Genomic DNA, 18,717 nt, shown 5'->3' on the forward strand with positions numbered 1-18,717 from the left:
GTTCTGTTGACGGCCCTTTAGGAAAAAGAAGGCTGGCTCGTGAGCCAAAAGTGGAGGAAGATGCGTGGCATTGGCAGGCAATGCCTAGCTACGTATTTATTCCAAGTGGCTGGCTTGCTGCCTGTTTATCATTTGCCGTCAAGGAAGTGAAAGAGGACGGACGAACTGACTGACTGACTCGTGTGCACACCCCTGATGAATCACCACAGGGAACTTCCATAAAAGCGTTTGAAATCAAATGGATGCAATTGAATTTGAATGCTTTTGTTGTCATTCTACAAGTTGAGTGACTTTTTTTCTCAGCGAAATGCACTTTTTTTGCAAACCCACTCGCCAACGTCGGAATGGTGACGTACGTCATGACGTTGACGCAGCTCACCTGAAAGCGGAAGTCACTGCGACAATCAGGTACAAAGTACAATCAGGTGACAACTGCGAGGTGTCTTGTTGGGATTACTTGTTTTCCGGGCACACGCTTGACTACGAGGTAAGTCGTTATTTCGTCCACCCACCCATCCTTGTTCCTTGTGCGGTTGTGCGGGATCCACCTTTAGCCCAAAGAACTCTTGCCGATGACGGCTCGTTTTCTTCAAACTAGGTCCATCTCGCTAGCGCGCGCGAGGCATTCGTTCTTCCAATTTTCCTCAGCGACATCTAAAAGTCGCCCTATTGGTGACGTCAATTTATTGGACATATATTTGGGCGACTAATCAAAAACAACGATTGACACGCCTTGTCTTGAAATCATGGAAAAAAATCTTTATGTACAGTTGCAGTATCACCAACAAAACATTCAGGGGGATTCACATAATATTGTACTTGTGGAGTGAAGTGTGTGTTCTGTTAATGGAGCTACTTTATTTCATTTTTAAATTATGAGCTATACGGTGCTGTTTTTTTTCGTCTGTTGAGGGTATTTTTGAGTGTTTAAAAGCGCTACAAACACACGCCAGTCTCCACTGCTTCGCCACTTTTCAGTTCTGAATGGAATTACCGTAATGCTTGGACTAAGCGACTAAGCGGGCGGACTATTTTGAGCGAACGTCCGCTGGCTTGACCGCAGCAGATCACAAAGGGGTGACTTTATGGGGCACCAGTGTTTCTCCGTTTGTCCACCAGAGTGAGTTCAGGGTTTTGAAATGGCTGCTCGTGTGTTTTTGGTCAAGCGACATGGCGAACGGAGGCATCGAGATCCACGACCCTTTTGCCCACCGCGACCACCTCGGCGCCACCCCCCGGGTAGAAGACGACCTTCGAAAGACGCAAGAATTCCGACTCATGGTGGCGTACGCCAAGAGACGGCAGCGTGAAAAAAGCGGCCGGCACATGGTCCGGGAGGGCCCGTGCCCTTCACCTTCACCGACCGGTGGCGGCCGGCACATCGTCGAGCAGGGCCCGTGCCCTTCACCGGCCGGTGGTGAAACGGAAACCACCGTGACCGAGAGCAAAAGGAAGAAAAAATGGAAGCGACTGCCAAGGATTTTGATGTGCATCAAACCTAGCAAAGCTGACAAAACGCCACAAACGGATTTAGTCCAGAGAGTGTTTTTGGGTAAGCGGGTTGTCAACTGTCACCGACGGACGGACGGACGGACGTCCGATGCGTTTGAACCGTACCGTCGACGCCAGCCCCGCCCCTTCCAATGAATGGGACGTCGACGGCTTGATTCTCTGTTCAGAGTCTGCGGCGGATTCGGACAAGGAAACGGAGGACGTAGACGTGGAGACGGACGCGGACCACGTGGCGATCAAGCTGACGGAAATCGCCGACGACATCCCGTTCGTGGCCCCGGACGTGGAAACCGATTCGCCCGACGAAGGTCTGTCACGCCGCGCTTTCCAAATTGGCCTTCTTTCCAATTGTGATCTGACGCTTGGTTCTCCAGAGGTGGAGAAGCTGATCGGTCTCCTGCTGAGGGAAGATGCCGACCGATTCAACGAGCAGGTGACCGGGGTGAGTCTCCGTCCGCCGTCTGCCAATCGCCGTCCTCCGTCCTCCGCCTGCCGTCTTTTTGGTGAGCTTTTCCCCGGTCTCTCACGGGCTTTTGCCACCGGCAGCTTTTGAAGGAAGCGTTGAGGTCCACTTTGTGGAACTACGCTTTCTACGAGAAGTTAATGAAGACGATGCTGATGAGGATGGGCCTCTTCAACGCCAACCCCGAGGGACCGGGCCCGCAGACGTCGCGTAAGACTCAAGTGGCGGTGGCGTGCGAGGTAAAGAGCGACCGGGGCGAATAGGGCTCGCCAAACGTGTTTGTGACCAGCGTTCGTCGCGCCCAGGTGACCAGTCGGCTGTCCGCCGTCGACACGCTCCCCAGCCAGCGCCTGCTGGGCTACGGCGCCACCTACCTGCAGAATCACTTTTCGTCCTGGGCCAAGCAGCAGGGCGGTTACGTAAGTCCGTCTGTCCGGGCTTCCTGGCAACTTTTCGAAAGGGGTTAACCCCGACCTTTTTGTCGCAGGAGGCGGCCTTTGATGATGATGATGACGACGACGACGACGACGTCCAGTGACGACCCCTGCGTGGCGCTCGCTTGAAACGTTCACTTGATTTACGAGCCACTTTTTACAATTGAAGGTCTCTTCATTTTTTTACAATCAATCTAAAATATCTATTTTGTGTCATGTGTGGCGTGCAGATAATGGAATGGATGAAAGCTATTTCTGATCACGGGATTTTTCATAGGACTTAAGTGAGCAATGGAAAAAATAATATATCAATAAAAATCGAATCATTTAAAAGCATTTCACCCTTCAACTGTCTAAACTCATTTCCAGTAGTACGTGGTTTGTGTTGGCTAATCGCTTCCGAGACCTGCCGCAAAAGGTCAATCACCGCCACGTAGATAGGAACAGTTTATTTCATATTCCTTGGCCTGACTTTTAAAACCCTCACTGAAGTGCTGCTATTTTACCCTTGAAGTGAGACGCTGCCCCCTCGTGGCCTGTGAAAAAATCTCCCATTGTCACTTGTCTTTTTTTTTTTTTTTTTGCCCCTCCAATTCATGTTTGTATTTTCGTCCAATCGGCGATCTACGGTCCGCCCAGTGCTGGGGTTTTACTGTATCCGTTTCATGACACCGCAGTGCCATCGCGTGGTCACAAAGACTATTGCGGTTTCCGCGTTTTGCCTCCCCCCCAGATTTAAAGTGGAAAAGGTTCCAATGTTTAACGCGACTGAGTCTGATTGATGCCCATGTGAAAAGGAGAGTTCCCAAAATGAAGGTACGTCATTTTTTTAGCCTGCAGCAATGATTTTTTTCTCCTCCTTGATACTTTTGCTGGTGGTGGTTGTGCTTGTTGTTTTCTTCTTGGAATGAGAATCAGGCTCCTCCGTGGCTGCCTGTAAAATGAGATCCAACCCGTTCCGAGCCGCGTCGACCGCCTCAACCTGCTTATTTCTCCATCAGGAAGCGCATATCGGCCAGTCGCCTGCTTCGCCGCCATGAAAGTGAGCCGCCCGGGGGGGCGCAGGCACGCCGCCTCTCCAGAGGTCAGCTCGCCGCCTTTGGGCGCCGCCGGGCTGCGGCCTTTCGAGGTCGAGGCGGCGCAGATAGGGCGCCCCGGAGCGGGCCCTCCTCCCCGTGGCCGTAAGAAAGGCTACAAACCCCCCGACGTCAGGACCATCTTCGACTCCGGGGCGAAGGAGGAGTCCGGGGAGGGCCACAGCTTCCGTGCCGGCAGAGAGGGCGACGACGGCGGCGACTGGTGTGACGTGTGCTGCAAATACATCTTGGGCGGGGGCCTCGCCTGTGCAGGTCAGCCTTCTAACATTTTTCCTCCGCTCGCTCCCGCATTCATAGGGGACCTTTTGGCTCCGTCCGTTGCGCCAATTGTCATGGGGAAACTCCACCTTTCCCTCCTGTTGCATACATAGGACCACGATACTAGACATGCATACTACGTATTCTAACTGGGCGTCCACTAAACCTGATTATTTCCAAGCTTTTGGTTAAACGCTGACGCAACCGTTTAAGACTGTCGTACCACCCCGAGAGGAAGAATTCATTGTTTCCGACACTGGGTCGCCCATCGTCGCGGGCCAAAAAACAAAGCGGTTGGCGTGACGACTGACGTGGGAGGTGACGGCGGAATGTGGTCGGCATGTGGGTCGACCGGCGACAATTCCCCGAAGCCTACTCCACTTTGTTCACGCACGGCGACTCCTGGCTAAGCTTTGCCTTTGCCAAAAGTGTCGGTCGCACCGGGCGGCCCGGGCGCCAGACTCGATAACCACTGCAAAGAAGCATGTTGGGAAACGCCAACATTTTTCGGGCGACCGAGCTGCTTAAGTGAGCCACGTTGTACCGTTTCGACGAAATCTCCTTCGGTGCCAGTTTCTGGGGATTGTTTTGCCATGAGAAACGATGGCGCGTGGACCCCTTTTCTATGGCTAGTTGGCAGTCCAACGTCATCTCCCCCGATATCTGCGATAAGCCACTGTCGAAAGTTCTTTCCGTCGGGTGGAATTCTAAACGGCGGTGGGAAACGGGGTCTGGCGCATGAGGTGCGCGTGCGCGTTTTGTGGAGCCCTAGTGTCACAATGGCTGAACAAACAAGGGGAAGCAGCTGACCCCCACAAAAGGGGCACCGGCGTGGCCAAGAGGGAGTTGCCGCCCTCCGCTACGCATCCCACACGAGCGGAGGCACCGTGCGAGGCGGCATCGGAGCCCCCGAGGCCGCTGGGCCTGGCGGAGCGGCGCCATGGGGCTGGTGGAGAACTTGGGAAGAACTTTACGGAGGATATCGGGATTCTTCTACCGTTTTCCCGCCGCCGCCGCCGCCAGGCGCTCGGGGCGGCCGGAGGTCACGTGGCCGTGGTGCAAATCGGGTGAGTCACGGGCCCGTCTCCCGGGCTACGCTCCGTTTCTATTGGTGATGGACCCGTCCTCCAAACGTTAATCAATAACTTTCGAGGATCCATTTTCAATAGGCTTAGGCGTGCCGCCAATCTGGAACCGGCAGCCGATTGGCGTCTGCCGCCGCCGCCGCCGTTCGTCCCGCGCCTGCAAACAAACCCGGACGCGGTCCTCGTGTTCCACGTAGGCCGTGGACTTTGACCACCCTGAATCAATCTGATATCAAGGGTTTTCCAAATGACCTACATCCAAAACGCCATCCGGCTTCCTGTCGGGATCAAATCCTAACCCGCCACCCGACAGACGCCAGTCACAACAGGAGAGGGGGTCAGCGGGCCGCCGAGCCGGAAAGCCCGACTCGGCGCTCTTTGCCCAAACTGCCCGCTCGGCAAAAAAGGACGACGGCGGCGTGTGCGTGGGCCTGGCCGGATGACAGGGTGGCTGGTGCATGCATGTTGCTCAGTTGTTGTTGTTGTTTTTTGTCGGACGCCATCTTGAAAAACCGCCTGCCACACGTGTAGGGGAGAAATTAGAGTCTGAAGTAGTTTTGACAAATCATGGCTAACGGTGATTATCTGGAGTCCAAAAGAATTCAAGTCAGACGCCCAAGGGAGACAATGGTGTCATTTAGTGTGTGTTTGTGTGTGTTTGCAGGTTGCAAATACACGTGTCACCCTGCCTGCAGGAGCTACGTGACTCTGGATTGTCACCCGGCTGCTTCGGCGTCGGCGTCGGCGTCGGCGCCCCCCGGTCAGGACGACACCACGCCTTCCAAAGTGAGCTTTGCTTTTTTTCCAACTCCACTTTCACACTTTGTGTATTTCGTTTGGGGGGGAAAAATGTTGGAATACTTTCCAAAGCCACAAAGTCGACGTGTTGCATGTGAATAACACCCTGAATTTATCCTCAATTGATTCTGAACTGGTGGCCAGCAAATGGCAGGGCACGAGGACACGGACATCCACGCTAACGCTAACGCTAACGTTCACGCTCACACCGACAGGCAAATTGACTTCAACGATGCGCCAAAACCATGACCCAACTTGATAATTAATACACTTAATACACTTTAATCAAACAGGGAGACATCATTACACATGTCTACAACTTGCAAGGAAAATCACTTCCGACTCGTCCTCGTCCAGGATGCATACCTGTCAACCTCTGCCGATAACTGCCCTTATAAATGATTATGATTCCCCTTACAAACCCCCCAAAAACCTTACAAACGCCAATAGGCGTATCCCATATTTAGCAACATGACCTAAAGTCATTTTGTTCATGACCTAAACAACTTGATTGGATTTTCTTTAATGACTTGGCGATGGCGGGTCAATGTAATCAAGTCCGAACAGAGAGCATGTTGTGCGTCGCCGTGTGTGGGACGCCCACTGGTGGACCAAAACACTGGCTTCTGAGACTTTGGAAAGTACATTGCAGCAGTTTGGTTGGAAATTTGACCGTGACCCGTGAATGTAAGCCTTTAGAAAATGAGGACCGTCATCCATAATTGCAAAACACGACGGGTGCTAAAAGCTAACGTGCGAGAGCACAGTTGGCCAAAGGAGCCCGAAAATGTGCACGAGTTGAATCTCCTGTCACGGCTATTGTGTGCTTGTGTGACATGAATTATGGCAGACGCACAGCAATAATCTTTTTTTGGATTAAGCGGGTCGCGTGTAGGTCACCACCCCCCACCCGTGGCGTTTTTTTGGGCAAGAGATTTCACTTGTTTTAAATGGCCAGAAATATTTGGGTCGTGGCTTTGTTCAACCCAGATGAAGAGGGGGGCATTTTTCTACAATCTAGATTCTATCGGTACCCAGAGAGGCCACCTGTAGCTTTGTTGAATGAATGAGACCGGAGCGCGGAGCGCACCCGAGCACCAGTTTTGATCCCGCCAATCTGTAATCTCTCGGCAGACGACGCAGAGTCTCGCGCCAGCTGGCTGGCCGCTCGCTCGCTGGCAGACATGCGGGTCATCCCGCCGCCGCCGCCGCCGCTGGCAGCTCGTTGTTCGCTGACCTGCTTCAAAACAGAGGAGGCCTCTCGTGTGACGGCGGTTCCTTCTCACGTTGGAGGAAAGAGAAACAATAACCTAGATGCTCGCGGCGTGGCGATAGGGACTTGATTAAAAAGTCATAAAAGATGGCGTTATGTGCTCAGCACATTGCTCAGAAATAAGCGCTACGGAAAATGAATCAAACAAGCTTCTTTGTTGACGCAGGCAAGCTTCTTTCCCACAGTTGGCTGGCAAAACACCTTTACCGCTTCTTATCCGCATTTAAAGCGGCCATAAAACACAGCCCAGCCTCCATTCCTCTTTGACATAAAGCCAACACTCAAGTGCGTGCGCCCATGGAAAGAGCGCCACCAATCTACGCACACAATTGTTCTGTCCTGGGCCTGGCTTCGTGTTGTTTATTGTGAAATCGAGGTCTGCTTATCTGAAGCGTGCCTGCACGTTGAGGCAAGCTTGCGTGTGTGCCTTTTGGATTGCTTTCAAAGCAAAGAGTGAGGATGGATTGGGTGGGGTGGGGTGGGGTGGGGTGGGCTGGGCTGGGGGGGTTGTTGGCGGCTTGGCTGCCCCCTTTGGGCCCCATATATTCTGGGTGCCTTTCATTGAGAGCTTGTGTGTCTACACGTCTTCCGGGGCCCTTCTGCCGTTTTCAGCGTGATTTAGTGCCGCCAAACAGGCCAAACCTGTCTCTTTGTGGCTTGGTGTCAAACCTCCCTCACCTCCTCTTCTGTTTGGAGAAAAGCCCCGAGCCTGTCCTAGCGACGGCGACCTCTCGCCACTCCCCCAAATTGACCTTGACGTCAGCAGACAGTTGCAAAATGACACTACGAGTCAGAAAATGTGCTTGTTTATGTCATCTGGACTGGAACATATACGGATAAAATGACGCTTGGACTCAGTAGCATGTTTTTGGTTGAAACACGCACTTTGTGGAGTGGCACCACTCATTTCGTTATACGTAGCTGTTGTATAATGACAATAAAGGCTTTTGATTTGATTGATTAGAGAGAACTCTAACGGAGTCGCTTTTCTGTACGTGATTTGGGGCTAACGAACTTGCCAGGAGCTAGCTTGCTATAGGACAGGGGTAGGGAACCAATGGCTCGGGAGCCTTATGTGGCTCTTTTGGTTGGTGCATATGGCTCCCAGATAACCTGTCAGTTAATATATGGAGTTCTGAATGCACCAATAGGAGCATCAAGTCTGTGGCATTGACGCTACATTTTAGCACCGCTTTAATCATTATTCTTTTAATTAGACGACTGTTTATGCATGCAGTGATTAGCAACAGCGTAAAAATGTTGGCAAAATAATTCAGGGAGTTTTTGTACTTTCAAAGGGGTGAAATTAGTAAAAAAAAAAAGGCGCACATTTTTCATGTATGTTAAATTATGAGTATGGCTCTCAAGGAATAATATTTGAAAATATGAATTGTTTATGGTTCTCTCTGTCAAAAAGGTTCCCGACCCCTGCTATAGGACGATGGGGACTATAGAATTATTCTATAGTCGAAAACTCTTCTCAGTCATATTCTATTAGAATATGACTCGCTGAGAAGAGTTTTCGATTTGAATCAACGCAATGCAATTCCAAGCGGCGCTGACGTCACTGTGAGCCATGCGCCCGCCCTTCAATAATGCGAGCGTCGATTGGTGGCGTCGTTGCTGGCTTTCTATTGGCCGCTCTGCTCGTGGGCGCGGCCTCACTGTATTGCGCTGCGTTCACTGACTTGTCAACAGTCGGCACGAAGGCTTCTCGCGGGACTTCTAAGTCCACTTTTCCGACGGTCAAAGCTGCTTAAACATCGGCCAATTGGTGCAAATCGAAGTCACGACGATGGCCCGTCCTTTTTTTTTTTAACATGAGGACGGTTAGATGAGTCGCGTGCCGGTGGAGCGGAGCGACTGAACCGTCCGCCCGTCCGAGTCGCTTGCAAGGCTCACGAGCCGCTTGAAGACGGAAATGACTCCCTAGCCAAGCACACGCCGACGCCGACGCCGACGCCGACAGATTGGTTGAACAGCGCCCAACTGCTTTGTGGGTCGTGAGGAGGGTGAAGGGGTCCCACTTTGTTTTGTCGCTTGGGAACAAGTTGGAGAAGGCCGAACTCGTAGCGAGAAAGAAGTTGGTCCTCGCCAATGACGTGGAATAGCACCATGAGCAGTGGCTACAGTAGCTTGGAGGACGACTCCGAGGAATACTTTTTCACGGCCAGGACTTCTTTCTTCAAGAAACCTCTGGGCAAAGTCGCTGAAAGCAAGGTAAATACGATAAAGTCCGTTTTTCCCTTTGCCCTTTTACAACCTACGTCAGCTCTTTTTTGGTTTGTTTGGACGCTTCAAAGCTGCCACAATCGGTGTTGTCAAAATGAACGGGCGCCTCAATAATCTTCCACAATAGGTCCACCTGTCGCTCGTTTCCTCTCCCGAGTCACGAACGAAATGCTTGGGTACTGTAAACTAGTTATTGCGTGGAAAATAATGACGAGAAAAGGACAAGGGCGTGTATTTGTCCAAAGACGACTCGTGGCTAAGCTGCTCTTTAAATGGCCGGCATATTCGATGCACTTCTGAATGCTCGGCTCTGCTCGGCTCCGAGTAGTATTTGCAGAGCCACGGCTTTACGAGGCTTAAGCCGAGCAACCCAACCCGACCGACCGAAGGAAAGAAGGAAGGAAGGAAGGCTTCACATGGAAGTCTAGTGGGCCCGAATGTCATGGAGCCCGTGACTTGTAGGTACCACCAATAGGCTTGCATGCGGGGTGATGAGCGAGCGACAGTTCCCACGCCTCAATGACTGCTATGTTTCCCTCATTTTGCTTGGAAAAGTCGGCAGCCTCCGGCCCGTCAAGGGCCCGTCCAGGGCCTGTCGTTTGACCCCGGATGTGCCGGACAAGCGCCGCGTTGACGTGACGGATCTCGGCGCCAGAACCTACCTCGTGTCGTGAGTGTGAAATTTGCTCCCGGCGGAACCCTGGCGTACGCCAGGCTCCGAGTGACATTTAATCAATAAAAGCCAAGGCCAAGGAAGAAGGCGCAAGAGAGACCGGGCGTCCACGGAATGTGTCAACGTCTACAAGGCTCCGGCGTATTCCGCCGGCTATTTTTCCTCGGCCTTCCTCGGAAGGCTGGCGAAAGCCGCCTCGTCGGCTGGTCTTATCTCGCAAGAAGCCATTTGCGTACGTACTTTGATCTCCGAGGGCGACAGCCAGGCGCCGCGCCGTGCCGCGCCGTGCCAGGCCGTGCCGCTCTCTCTTTACAGCAAAAGAAAAAGGTGTGAGCGTTGGGGTTTCTCCTCGGCAGCGGCGGGTGACTGACTTCAATTCAATTGAACGCCTTTTTATTACGATACAGGCGCAATGAGATTTCAAGGCGTCCAATCCCAGGCTAGACATGGCTAGGGTCGCCATCGGACGCAGCGAGAATATCCTCCTCACCTCACGCCCGCCCGCTTCTGGTTTTCCACAACAAAGCAGCCGCCGCCAAAGTTTCTTGGAGGGGGGGGCGTCGTCACGTTCCGGATTGGCTCACTTCCTGTTTCCGGGCAAGCTTTCTCTACGGCCAATGGACGGGCCATAACGGAGGAGCGCTCCATTGGCAAATGTCGGAAAGCGCCATCTGCCGTTTGGAGCGTTTGCGTCAAGTAAGCTAGTTTCCTGCTCATGGGAAGGCACTGCGGCGGAGCGCCAGATCACTGGCGCTTCCTTCTTCCCATGTCCCATCAAGTCCTAACCGCTTTGTCTGGGTGCTCCCTACTATATGCCGCTGCTTTGGCTTTTTCGTGGGTTTTTGGGGGCGGAAACGCTTTCTTGAATGGAAACACAGAAGCAACTGTGTGTGTGTGTGTGTGTTCACCTCATCGTGCAGGAATGTGGAAAAGGTGTGGTCCTTCTTCACTTCCCCCCTGCGGACATAACAGGAAGTAACAAGCGCCTGCCGGAGCGGGGGTGGGGGCACGGCCATCTTGACGCAAAAGTAAATGAGGCCAAGGCAGAAGTGGGTGGGTGGCTTGGAAAGCGTTACATTTTGTCTGTGGAAATCACAAATGGTTGTTTGTTCTTCCCACACCTTGGCCTAGCCTAGCCTAGCCTAGCCTACAGTCCGCTGACGTCACCTCTTTACGTGCAGACTGGCAGATGAAGGAAGGGTAGGAATCCTGCAGGTGCACGCAGGATGTCCCGATCAAGATAAGAGAGTCAAGGCAAACATCGAGGTGGGCATTTATGACATCAAAGCTCTGACTGGGAGCTCCCTCCACAGATTGGAACTCCGTCGGACCTCTATCGCCGTCCATGGCGTTTGCAGCAATGCGTGGCGTGTTTTTGTGTATGCGCGTGCGTGCGCTCCCCTACCGATTGCCCCAGCTGCGTCCTGGCCATATAAGGATGCCTTACCAATGTGTGTGTGGTGTAGCTCAGCGGTGTCATGCCCTTGTAAGCGCAGACAAAACAAGAAAGCCGAATTTGCTAAGGGTCTACGGTTAACCCGCTAACCGTACCATACCATGTCGTGCGCGAGGGTCCCGCGGCCCGCGGCCCGTGAACCACACCCTTCCTAACGAGGACGACCGAGTCGTCCAAATCTCGCTGAACGGCTGTCTGCGTGTTGTCTTTTCAGGATGCGGAGGAGGAGAAGGAGAAGGAGAATGAGAAGGAGAGGCAGCTGCGCATCCAATTGAGCCCAGATGAAATCAGGCTGAAGATTGAGCAGTACAACACGCTAACCAGAGACCTGCTCAAAATGACCCTGGTGAGTAAGACTCGCTCCTTGTAGACGCTCCCTCGCCTTGGAGCCTTCACATTCCCTCACCCGCCGTGACATGGCCCAGACGCGCCGTCGCTTGCTGCTCAAGTCAAAAACAACCCCCCAAAAATCAAAGGCCTTTTCCACTTCCAACCGCATTTGCCTGATGATAATCTTAAGCATTCCGCAGACTGTTCACTCTGCGGGCTACAAGTTGAAACTGTGGTGGTGGGAGGACGTGCGCTCTGGAGAGCGAGCGAGCGAGCGCTGGCTCACGTCCGCCCGGCTATTGTCCAATCTTACCGCGCGGTCTCGGCCTCCTCCTTTTCAATCTGACATCTTTATTATCTTGCCACGCTGGCCCGCAATGAAGAAACGTGTTGAATGCGAGCGGCTCCTTAGTCTGCGCGTCCCCCTCACGCCCTGCGCCCAAGTCAACGGAGCGTTTGTGTCGCGTTCAGGGTGCCGGCGGCGTCTACACGGGCTTCATCAAGGTCCAGATGGACCTGAGGAGGCCGGTGACGGTGCGCCGTGGTCGGCGCGCCGTCGCCGGGAGCGGCGGCGCTGGAAGCGGCAGCGGCGGGGACGCGGCCGGCGAGGCTTTCTACCTGCCGCGAGGCGTCAGCAACACGCTGCACATCAGCTCCAACAACACCGTCCGACAGGTAGGCGGGCACCCGCCGCCCACGTTTGAGCCTAATCCTCCAAGTTGTCCTTTGCTGGCTCGCCTTCAGGTGATTGTGGCCCTGCTCAACAAATTCACCGTGGCCGACAACCCGGCCAAGTACGCCCTCTACAAAAGATACAACAGAGACGAGCAGGGTGAGAGCCAGCGCTACTTTTTGTCTTCCAAGGGGACGGACGTTCGTCAACCGGACGGCTGACGGAGAGCAAAATGTGTTTAGTGTCGGTGTGCAAACTGGCGGACGGCGAGCGCCCGCTGTTTCTGCGTCTGTCGGCGGGACCCGACGACGACGCGCTGGCTTTCGTTCTGCGCGAACGGCAGACGGGGGAAGTCTTGGTAAGTCTTGGTAAGGTCCTGCCACGGCTCTGTTCCTTGCCGCCCTCTTGTGGCCTAGACGCCTGACATTTTTAGGGCAGGTGTCGGTCCATTTTGCGCCGCCGCAAACCAATCGAGTCGCCCACTCGAGCGGGCGATCCGAGTCGCGAGTCGAGGTTCGGCCGCAAGACCCGAGATCAAATCGCTCTCCCGATCTTTCTTTCCCTCCCTCCCTCCCCTCCTCAGTGGGACGCCTTCTCTGTTCCCGAGTTGCGCAACTTCCTGCGCATTTTGGACAAGGAAGAGACTGAGCAGAAGGAAGCGCTGCTGCGCCGCTACGACGTCTACCGCCGTAGTCTGAAGGAGGCGCTGAAAGAGGCGCGGGGCGGAGCGCCGTGACACCCGAAGGGCACCCGACAGACCGCCGGAGGGCCGTTGTCATTATTAGCACGAGGATGAAGAGGATCCAAAGTAAACGTCCGTCTGGACCTGACCAAGGACATCTTTAAGTCTCTCGCTACAGTTTGTACACTTTTATTTTGTTAATTTATTTGGAGTTGAGCGGAGGCGGTGGTGGCGGCGGCCAAACAATCACCACGCACAAAGCGGGAAGTTAAGAAAGTTGAATTTGAGCGTGGACGCCATTCGGGAAGTAGACCAGGAGGGCCGGGGGAAGTAGAATAGAAACGCGAGGAGGAAGGGCTGTGGCCGTAATTGTGCCGGCCCGGCCGGCGTTGATTTGGGGCCACCACTCGCGTGGCCTTGGGGCCAAATTTGAACCTTAAATGCGCTCCTAGCTGGCATTTAGTTCCATTGGAATTTCCCCAAACGTTCTGGAAGTCTTTTAGTGCAAGTGAAGAAAACAACGGCCTATAGTTTTTGTTGTTGTCGTACTGCACTAGTGGCAGGGTTTGTGCTCAATCGGTGCCCTCTTGTGGACAAATGCCGAACATGCCGCGAACGTCGTTTTGTCTTATGCGCCATGTCACCAAAGATTGATTGAAAAGTGACGGGCGGCGGTATATGTACATGGAGTCGAGTTTTATTCAAATGATGTCTACAAAACACTGGCTTTACGTGGAAGCACAAGCGTAAATTGAATGCGGAAGAAAGCCAATCGCGCTTGGGAGTAAAAGTATTGATGGGAAGCGTGGCGCCCGTTCAGCGCTCGGCTCCTTGGCGCTCGCGTGTTTTCCCCATGGTTGGAAGCTCAACTATATTATTGTTTTCTGCGGGAACTTCATCGACAATTTCAATTCAGGGAAGGTGGCTGGGTGGATGATCACTTTTTTGCGTGTTTAATTTCTTGGCAATGTTGGCTTTATTTTTTGGGGGGGGACGTCCTTTGTGTTTTAATTTTTTTTTGGACGCTTCCGTAGGCTGCCATTTTAGGAGTATACACTGAATCAGTCGTTATTTCTGTGTCGCAATGTTTTCAACCAAAGGCTGTCTTTTTTCTTCTAACTTGCAAGACATCGGGAAGAAAAGTTCACAAGTGCCTTCTTAGCCTTTCTTTGCACTTGCAGATGGAAAATGTATTTTGTTGGCAGAGTGGTTCACTTATTAAAGTTGACATTTCAAAGACAAAATACTAGTATTTTTGTTGTTGTTGAAAAGCTCCTCCACCTGACCTTCATTTGAACCCACTCTGCTCACAGCCCAAAAAGTCATTGTAGAAGGATGACGACGGCGGCGGTTGGTATTCCGACTTTTGCTGGCCTTCGCTGTCATTCACGTCAAGTCTTACGGCAAAGGTCGTGGCTGGATGTGTGCCATGTAAACACACACACACACACACACACGTTTATCTTGACGCCATCTTCTTTGTTGATTGCAAAGAGTGCCAACAAGAAGACAACCTCTGGACCAGCATGAGAGTTGAACTTTTCATATTTTCTTGAAATGTTTGGATGTTTTTGGAGCTTCCAAAAGACTTGGCGTGAAGTGAGTTCAAATGGCCAAGAGAAATGCGTTTTAATGCAAAAGAAATGGAATAACTTGACTTTGACTTGATCTAGCATCGCTGCAACAAATAATAGAATCGCCGTAAAAGGTGCCATTTTACAAGAATGTACGTATTCTTTAACTAGGAATGCTGTTCCTATTGATGGACACTCTGAGGCCTCTCTGCGGGGTTGACGTGACGAAATTCAGTCAGTCATCCGGAATCCACCCGGCGACAACCAACTCGCTAGCAAAACCAGAGCAAAAGACTTCACTGGCTTGACGCCAATAGACGTCCAATCCATTCCAAGTGGAATGGATGAGCCGTCAACTCATTTGAGACCTATTGCCTGCCTAACAACTTTTCAATGTGCTCGTCATCAGGAAAATAACATTTTGCCGACTTAACCCCCCCTTCTTTCTTCCCTTCCCTGGCCACAGCGAAGCAAGTCACCACTGGCTTGAAACCTGCCAGCCTGCCATCCACGCCAAACGGGCTTCCTTCCCTTTTAGCCAGCGGCGAGCATCCAACGTCCATCCGTCCGCAAAAACAAGTCCTTTTCACTTCATCTTTTGGCGGTGTCTCGCCACGGTTTGGCGGCGGCGGCCGTGAAACATCCGCCGTGGGTGGAATTGGAAACTGAGCAAAACAAAGGCCGGTCACAAAGCGCCTCCGAGCCTTCTCCCGTACGTAGCGCCTCCGAGCCCATCCTCACCGCGCGTGGTAGACGCCGGCGGTGCGGCACGTCTGCCCGGCGCACGACTGCAACATCATCAACCTATGGTTCATCTTTTCCAGGACTTCCTGGTCGATGGTCTTGGCGATGTTGTCCAGCTGGAACGGGTCCGCCGTCAGGTTGTACACCTCCACAAACACCTACGACCGCACGGGAACGTCAAGCCCGGACCCCCGGCCAAAGAAAAGGAAAGGCATCACGCGCACGCACCTCGTCGTCGTCGAACTCGCAGTACTGCAGGTCGGCGGCCGGCGCCAGCGTGCGCACGCACGCGTACGTGTTGTTGAACGAGTCCTCGCACACGCAATCGGGGAAGCACTCCTGGAGAGGGTTTGCACCGTGAGCGGCGCCACGGTCGGGGTTATGCTAACTCCTCCCTCCTCACCGACACGCCGGGCCCGAGCAGGGGACAGGCGGGGTCGGAAATGTCGCTGCCTTCTCCTTGGTACTCCACCAGGATGTCGCTCCTCCAAGAGCTGCCGTTCATTTGCCCGTTCTACGGAAAAGATCCCCCCCCGCCCCGTTTGAGGAGTTCCGCCCGAGGCCGGCGGTAGAAGACCCGTCCCGCGAGGCTCACCAGAACGGGCAGGAAGGAGGTGCCGTCCATCTGCGTCTTGCTCACATTGATTCCCGCCACGTCCAGCACGGTAGGCCCCAGGTCCACGTTGGCCACCAGGAACTGTCGGTGTGGGGGTTGCGGATCATTTGAAACCACGTGGAGAGGGAGGGTCAGACGGACGGCGACGATGAAGACGACGACGAACGAACGGACGCACGGACTTGGCTGATCTGTCCGGCTTTGATGTTGGGTCCTCGCACCATGAGGGGAACGCGGATGTCAAAATCGTACAGCTGCCGCTTGTCCAGGGGAAGAGAGAACTGACCTGCGGGGAAGGACAAAAGTGGATTCAATTTCTTTTGCATCCGCGGGATCCTCTGCCGTTACCCGTGTGGTATCCGTTATCGGAGGTAAAGAAGATGTAGGTGTCGTCCAGTTCGTCCCGGTCTCGCAAGCACCCCACGATCTTCTCCACGAGGTCGTCCACCGACAGCAACGTCCGCCACCTGCGGGAACGGGCGATTTTAGGCGGTGCCTTGCCATGGGGGGGGCGGTCGCTCCCCTCACCGTTTCCTGAAAGCATCGTCCAGGAAGCGCACGGACGAGTTGCTCATGGGTGTCTTGGCTTGCCGGATCAGCCAGTGTTTGTCCTGCGGCGACGCGGTCACAAGGTCGGCGTCCCCGGCTTCCCTGGCGCCGCCCGCCCGTTCTCCGCTCGCCACCTACCCACCTTGCCGTGAATGTTGAAGTTGGGATCCCGGGGCGCCCTGGTGTCGTTAAAACGGTCCCGGTACTGGGGGGCGGCGGTCCACGGGGAGTGGGGGGCTGGCGTGGACACCATCATGAAGAAGGGCTTGTAGCTGGATTTGGAGCGCAGGAAGCTCAAGGACGCGTTGGCCTGCCGAAGCAAATAAGACGCCGGGGCTTTTGTCCGGCCCACCCGCCCGGGGAGCCGGCTCGTCTTCTCACCAGCACGTCGGTCAGATAATCTTTGCCGTAGTCGTCCCCGTGTTTCTCGGCCTTTCCGTTCACCGACAGAGTGTAGTTGTAGTACTTTGAATTTTTCTCCTGGGGCAAAGCGGAGGAACCTTCACTTGACTTTTCTTTCCACGTGGAAAGGCTCCGTCGGTATTTATGGCTTTCTTCCCTACCAAGCCGACCCAGTGGCTCCAGCCGACAGGAACGTGCTCCACGCCGCCGGCCTCGGCGCGTCCGTACTGCGTGCCATGCCAAGAGCTGGGAGCGGTGCGAGCCACAACGGGATGGAAGCGGGCCGGCGACGGGCGCTCACCTGATTCAGGTACTTCCCGGCGAAAAAGGTCTGGTAGCCGGCCAGGCGATTGAGCAGGGCGGGGAAGGTGCCCGCCTCCTCGCTCTTCTGCCAAGCCACGCTGCTGCAGTTCCCCTCCAGCGTGTTGTTGGTGACACGGTGGTTGTGCGGGTATTTCCCCGTCAGGATGCTGGCTCGGCTGGGGCAGCACAGCGGACTGGCCACGAACTGAAAAGACGGCAAAGGGACGGCGTCGTCGCGTCGCGGTCGGAACGCCGTCTCCGCTTGGCGACCGCGGCCGGCGCTTACTGCGTTGGTGAAGGTGATCCCGGCGTCGCCGATGAGTTTTTGTGTCTTTTTTAGGGAAGTCTGAGAAGAAAGGCAAACGTTAGCCAGCCAGCCAGCCTGGCGGGCTGCCCGCCCAGTTGGCCGCCCGCTTTCCTGCCGTGTCCAATGTTGCCATTAAACTACATCACGTGATTCAACTTTGCCGTGTATTTCTATTGGTCAGATGTGTCAGGTTGGTTCGGGAGAGCACATTTGATAAACGTGACACCATTTATAGAATGCATGATTTGAACAATGATTATTTATGGGAATCCTTTCAAAAACGTCCTCATTTTATTGATTTCTTTTTGCTCGCCACTGCGGCGCTTGGACGAACGTGCTCTTGGGGGCGTGGCCTTAGTTCACGTCTGCCAGGTGTTGCTCATCAATACATTTTTTTTGCTGGCCACCGGATATGGCAGACGGTCAGGTTAGGTTCACTTAACCCTAGGACCGAGCAACGTCAACGTTGGTGGCGTCACCTCCATCTCTTGTTTTCGTCGTGGCAGGCAACCTATACGTAGAATTGTTTTCAAAGTGGATGTGGGTTAGTATTAGTAGTAGTAGTACCCACCAGGCCCCCCATGGCGACGTCCAGGTCGTCGGTGAGGATGAGGACGACGTTTGGAGTACGGGACGATTTGGCTAAAGCTCCGCGCTCGCCCAAGTGGCCCAAGTAGCAGCTCCACACGGTGACGCAGGTAAGCACATACTTGAACCACATTTTCTTGCTCTTATTTTCTTCTCGACCAACGTTCGCGTTGCTTTTGACGTCCGCGGAGTTCTCCCCCTCAACAAATAGTCAATGTTTACACAATGGTGAGTGTTTACGGCGAAGCTTCACTTCCGCCTTTCGTAGTCAGTCACGCGCGCCGATCGGGATAATGACCCCAGATTGCTTTTTTGGCGCCGGGAGCCACGGGGACGGACGTCCTTATTCGGCGGCCATCTTAGAACAGAGCTAGTTCATTCCCCAGGCACGAAGGCCATTATGTATGTATGTGTGTATATATATAAGCCAGCTAGACATGTCCGTTTATAAACATTTGTATTGCATCTGCTCGGGGCTCCTTTTTGTTCAATTTAAGCAATTTCATACCTGTCAACCTCTGCCGATAACTGCCCTTATAAATGATTATGATTCACCTTACAAAGCCCCCCAAAAAACCTTACAAACACCGTACGACTCGTACAGTGTTTGTAAGGGGAATCATAATCATTTATAAGGGCAGTTATCGGCAGAGGTTGACAGGTATGCA

At 53.6% G+C, this 18,717-nt stretch overlaps 3 protein-coding genes and 1 long non-coding RNA gene across 6 annotated transcripts; 3 read left to right on the forward strand and 1 right to left on the reverse strand.

The window, feature by feature from the left end:
• The first annotated feature begins 322 nt into the window (after positions 1-322).
• On the forward strand, positions 323-2,745 carry LOC144069261 (uncharacterized). Its single transcript, XM_077594514.1, has 7 exons — positions 323-487; positions 1,167-1,552; positions 1,680-1,820; positions 1,887-1,954; positions 2,059-2,214; positions 2,281-2,394; positions 2,463-2,745. Exons 2-7 carry the CDS (start codon positions 1,171-1,173, stop codon positions 2,511-2,513), a joined length of 912 nt encoding a protein of 303 aa, XP_077450640.1. The 5' UTR covers positions 323-487; positions 1,167-1,170; the 3' UTR covers positions 2,514-2,745.
• Positions 2,746-3,095: 350 nt separating this feature from the next.
• On the forward strand, positions 3,096-14,210 carry rassf3 (Ras association domain family member 3). Of its 2 annotated transcripts, XM_077594402.1 has the most exons (8): positions 3,096-3,225; positions 3,411-3,758; positions 5,514-5,635; positions 11,496-11,627; positions 12,083-12,286; positions 12,356-12,443; positions 12,527-12,642; positions 12,868-14,210. In XM_077594402.1, exons 2-8 carry the CDS (start codon positions 3,446-3,448, stop codon positions 13,018-13,020), a joined length of 1,128 nt encoding a protein of 375 aa, XP_077450528.1. In that variant the 5' UTR covers positions 3,096-3,225; positions 3,411-3,445; the 3' UTR covers positions 13,021-14,210. The 2 variants fall into 2 exon arrangements, with proteins under 2 accessions (XP_077450528.1, XP_077450527.1); XM_077594401.1 differs by lacking the exons at positions 3,096-3,225; positions 3,411-3,758; positions 5,514-5,635 and adding an exon at positions 8,578-9,140.
• On the forward strand, positions 9,161-11,485 carry LOC144069216 (uncharacterized). The gene is made up of 3 exons (XR_013298424.1): positions 9,161-9,610; positions 9,708-10,152; positions 10,233-11,485. It is a non-coding gene; the product is annotated as an uncharacterized LOC144069216 (long non-coding RNA).
• A 356-nt stretch (positions 14,211-14,566) lies between the features above and the next one.
• Positions 14,567-18,344, reverse strand: gnsa (glucosamine (N-acetyl)-6-sulfatase a). 2 transcript variants are annotated; one of them, XM_077594397.1, is made up of 14 exons: positions 18,033-18,344; positions 17,441-17,500; positions 17,153-17,359; positions 17,013-17,078; positions 16,831-16,929; positions 16,592-16,759; positions 16,429-16,511; positions 16,249-16,367; positions 16,083-16,186; positions 15,880-15,981; positions 15,688-15,798; positions 15,513-15,623; positions 15,282-15,442; positions 14,567-15,205 (listed from the first exon to the last, which is right to left on the reverse strand). In XM_077594397.1, exons 1-14 carry the CDS (start codon positions 18,180-18,182, stop codon positions 15,127-15,129), a joined length of 1,620 nt encoding a protein of 539 aa, XP_077450523.1. In that variant the 5' UTR covers positions 18,183-18,344; the 3' UTR covers positions 14,567-15,126. The 2 variants fall into 2 exon arrangements, with proteins under 2 accessions (XP_077450523.1, XP_077450522.1); XM_077594396.1 differs by having other exon boundaries at positions 17,153-17,500.
• Positions 18,345-18,717: the final 373 nt, after the last annotated feature.

Source organism: Stigmatopora argus, chromosome 23, assembly GCF_051989625.1.
Source record: "Stigmatopora argus isolate UIUO_Sarg chromosome 23, RoL_Sarg_1.0, whole genome shotgun sequence".
Lineage (NCBI taxonomy): Eukaryota > Metazoa > Chordata > Actinopteri > Syngnathiformes > Syngnathidae > Stigmatopora > Stigmatopora argus.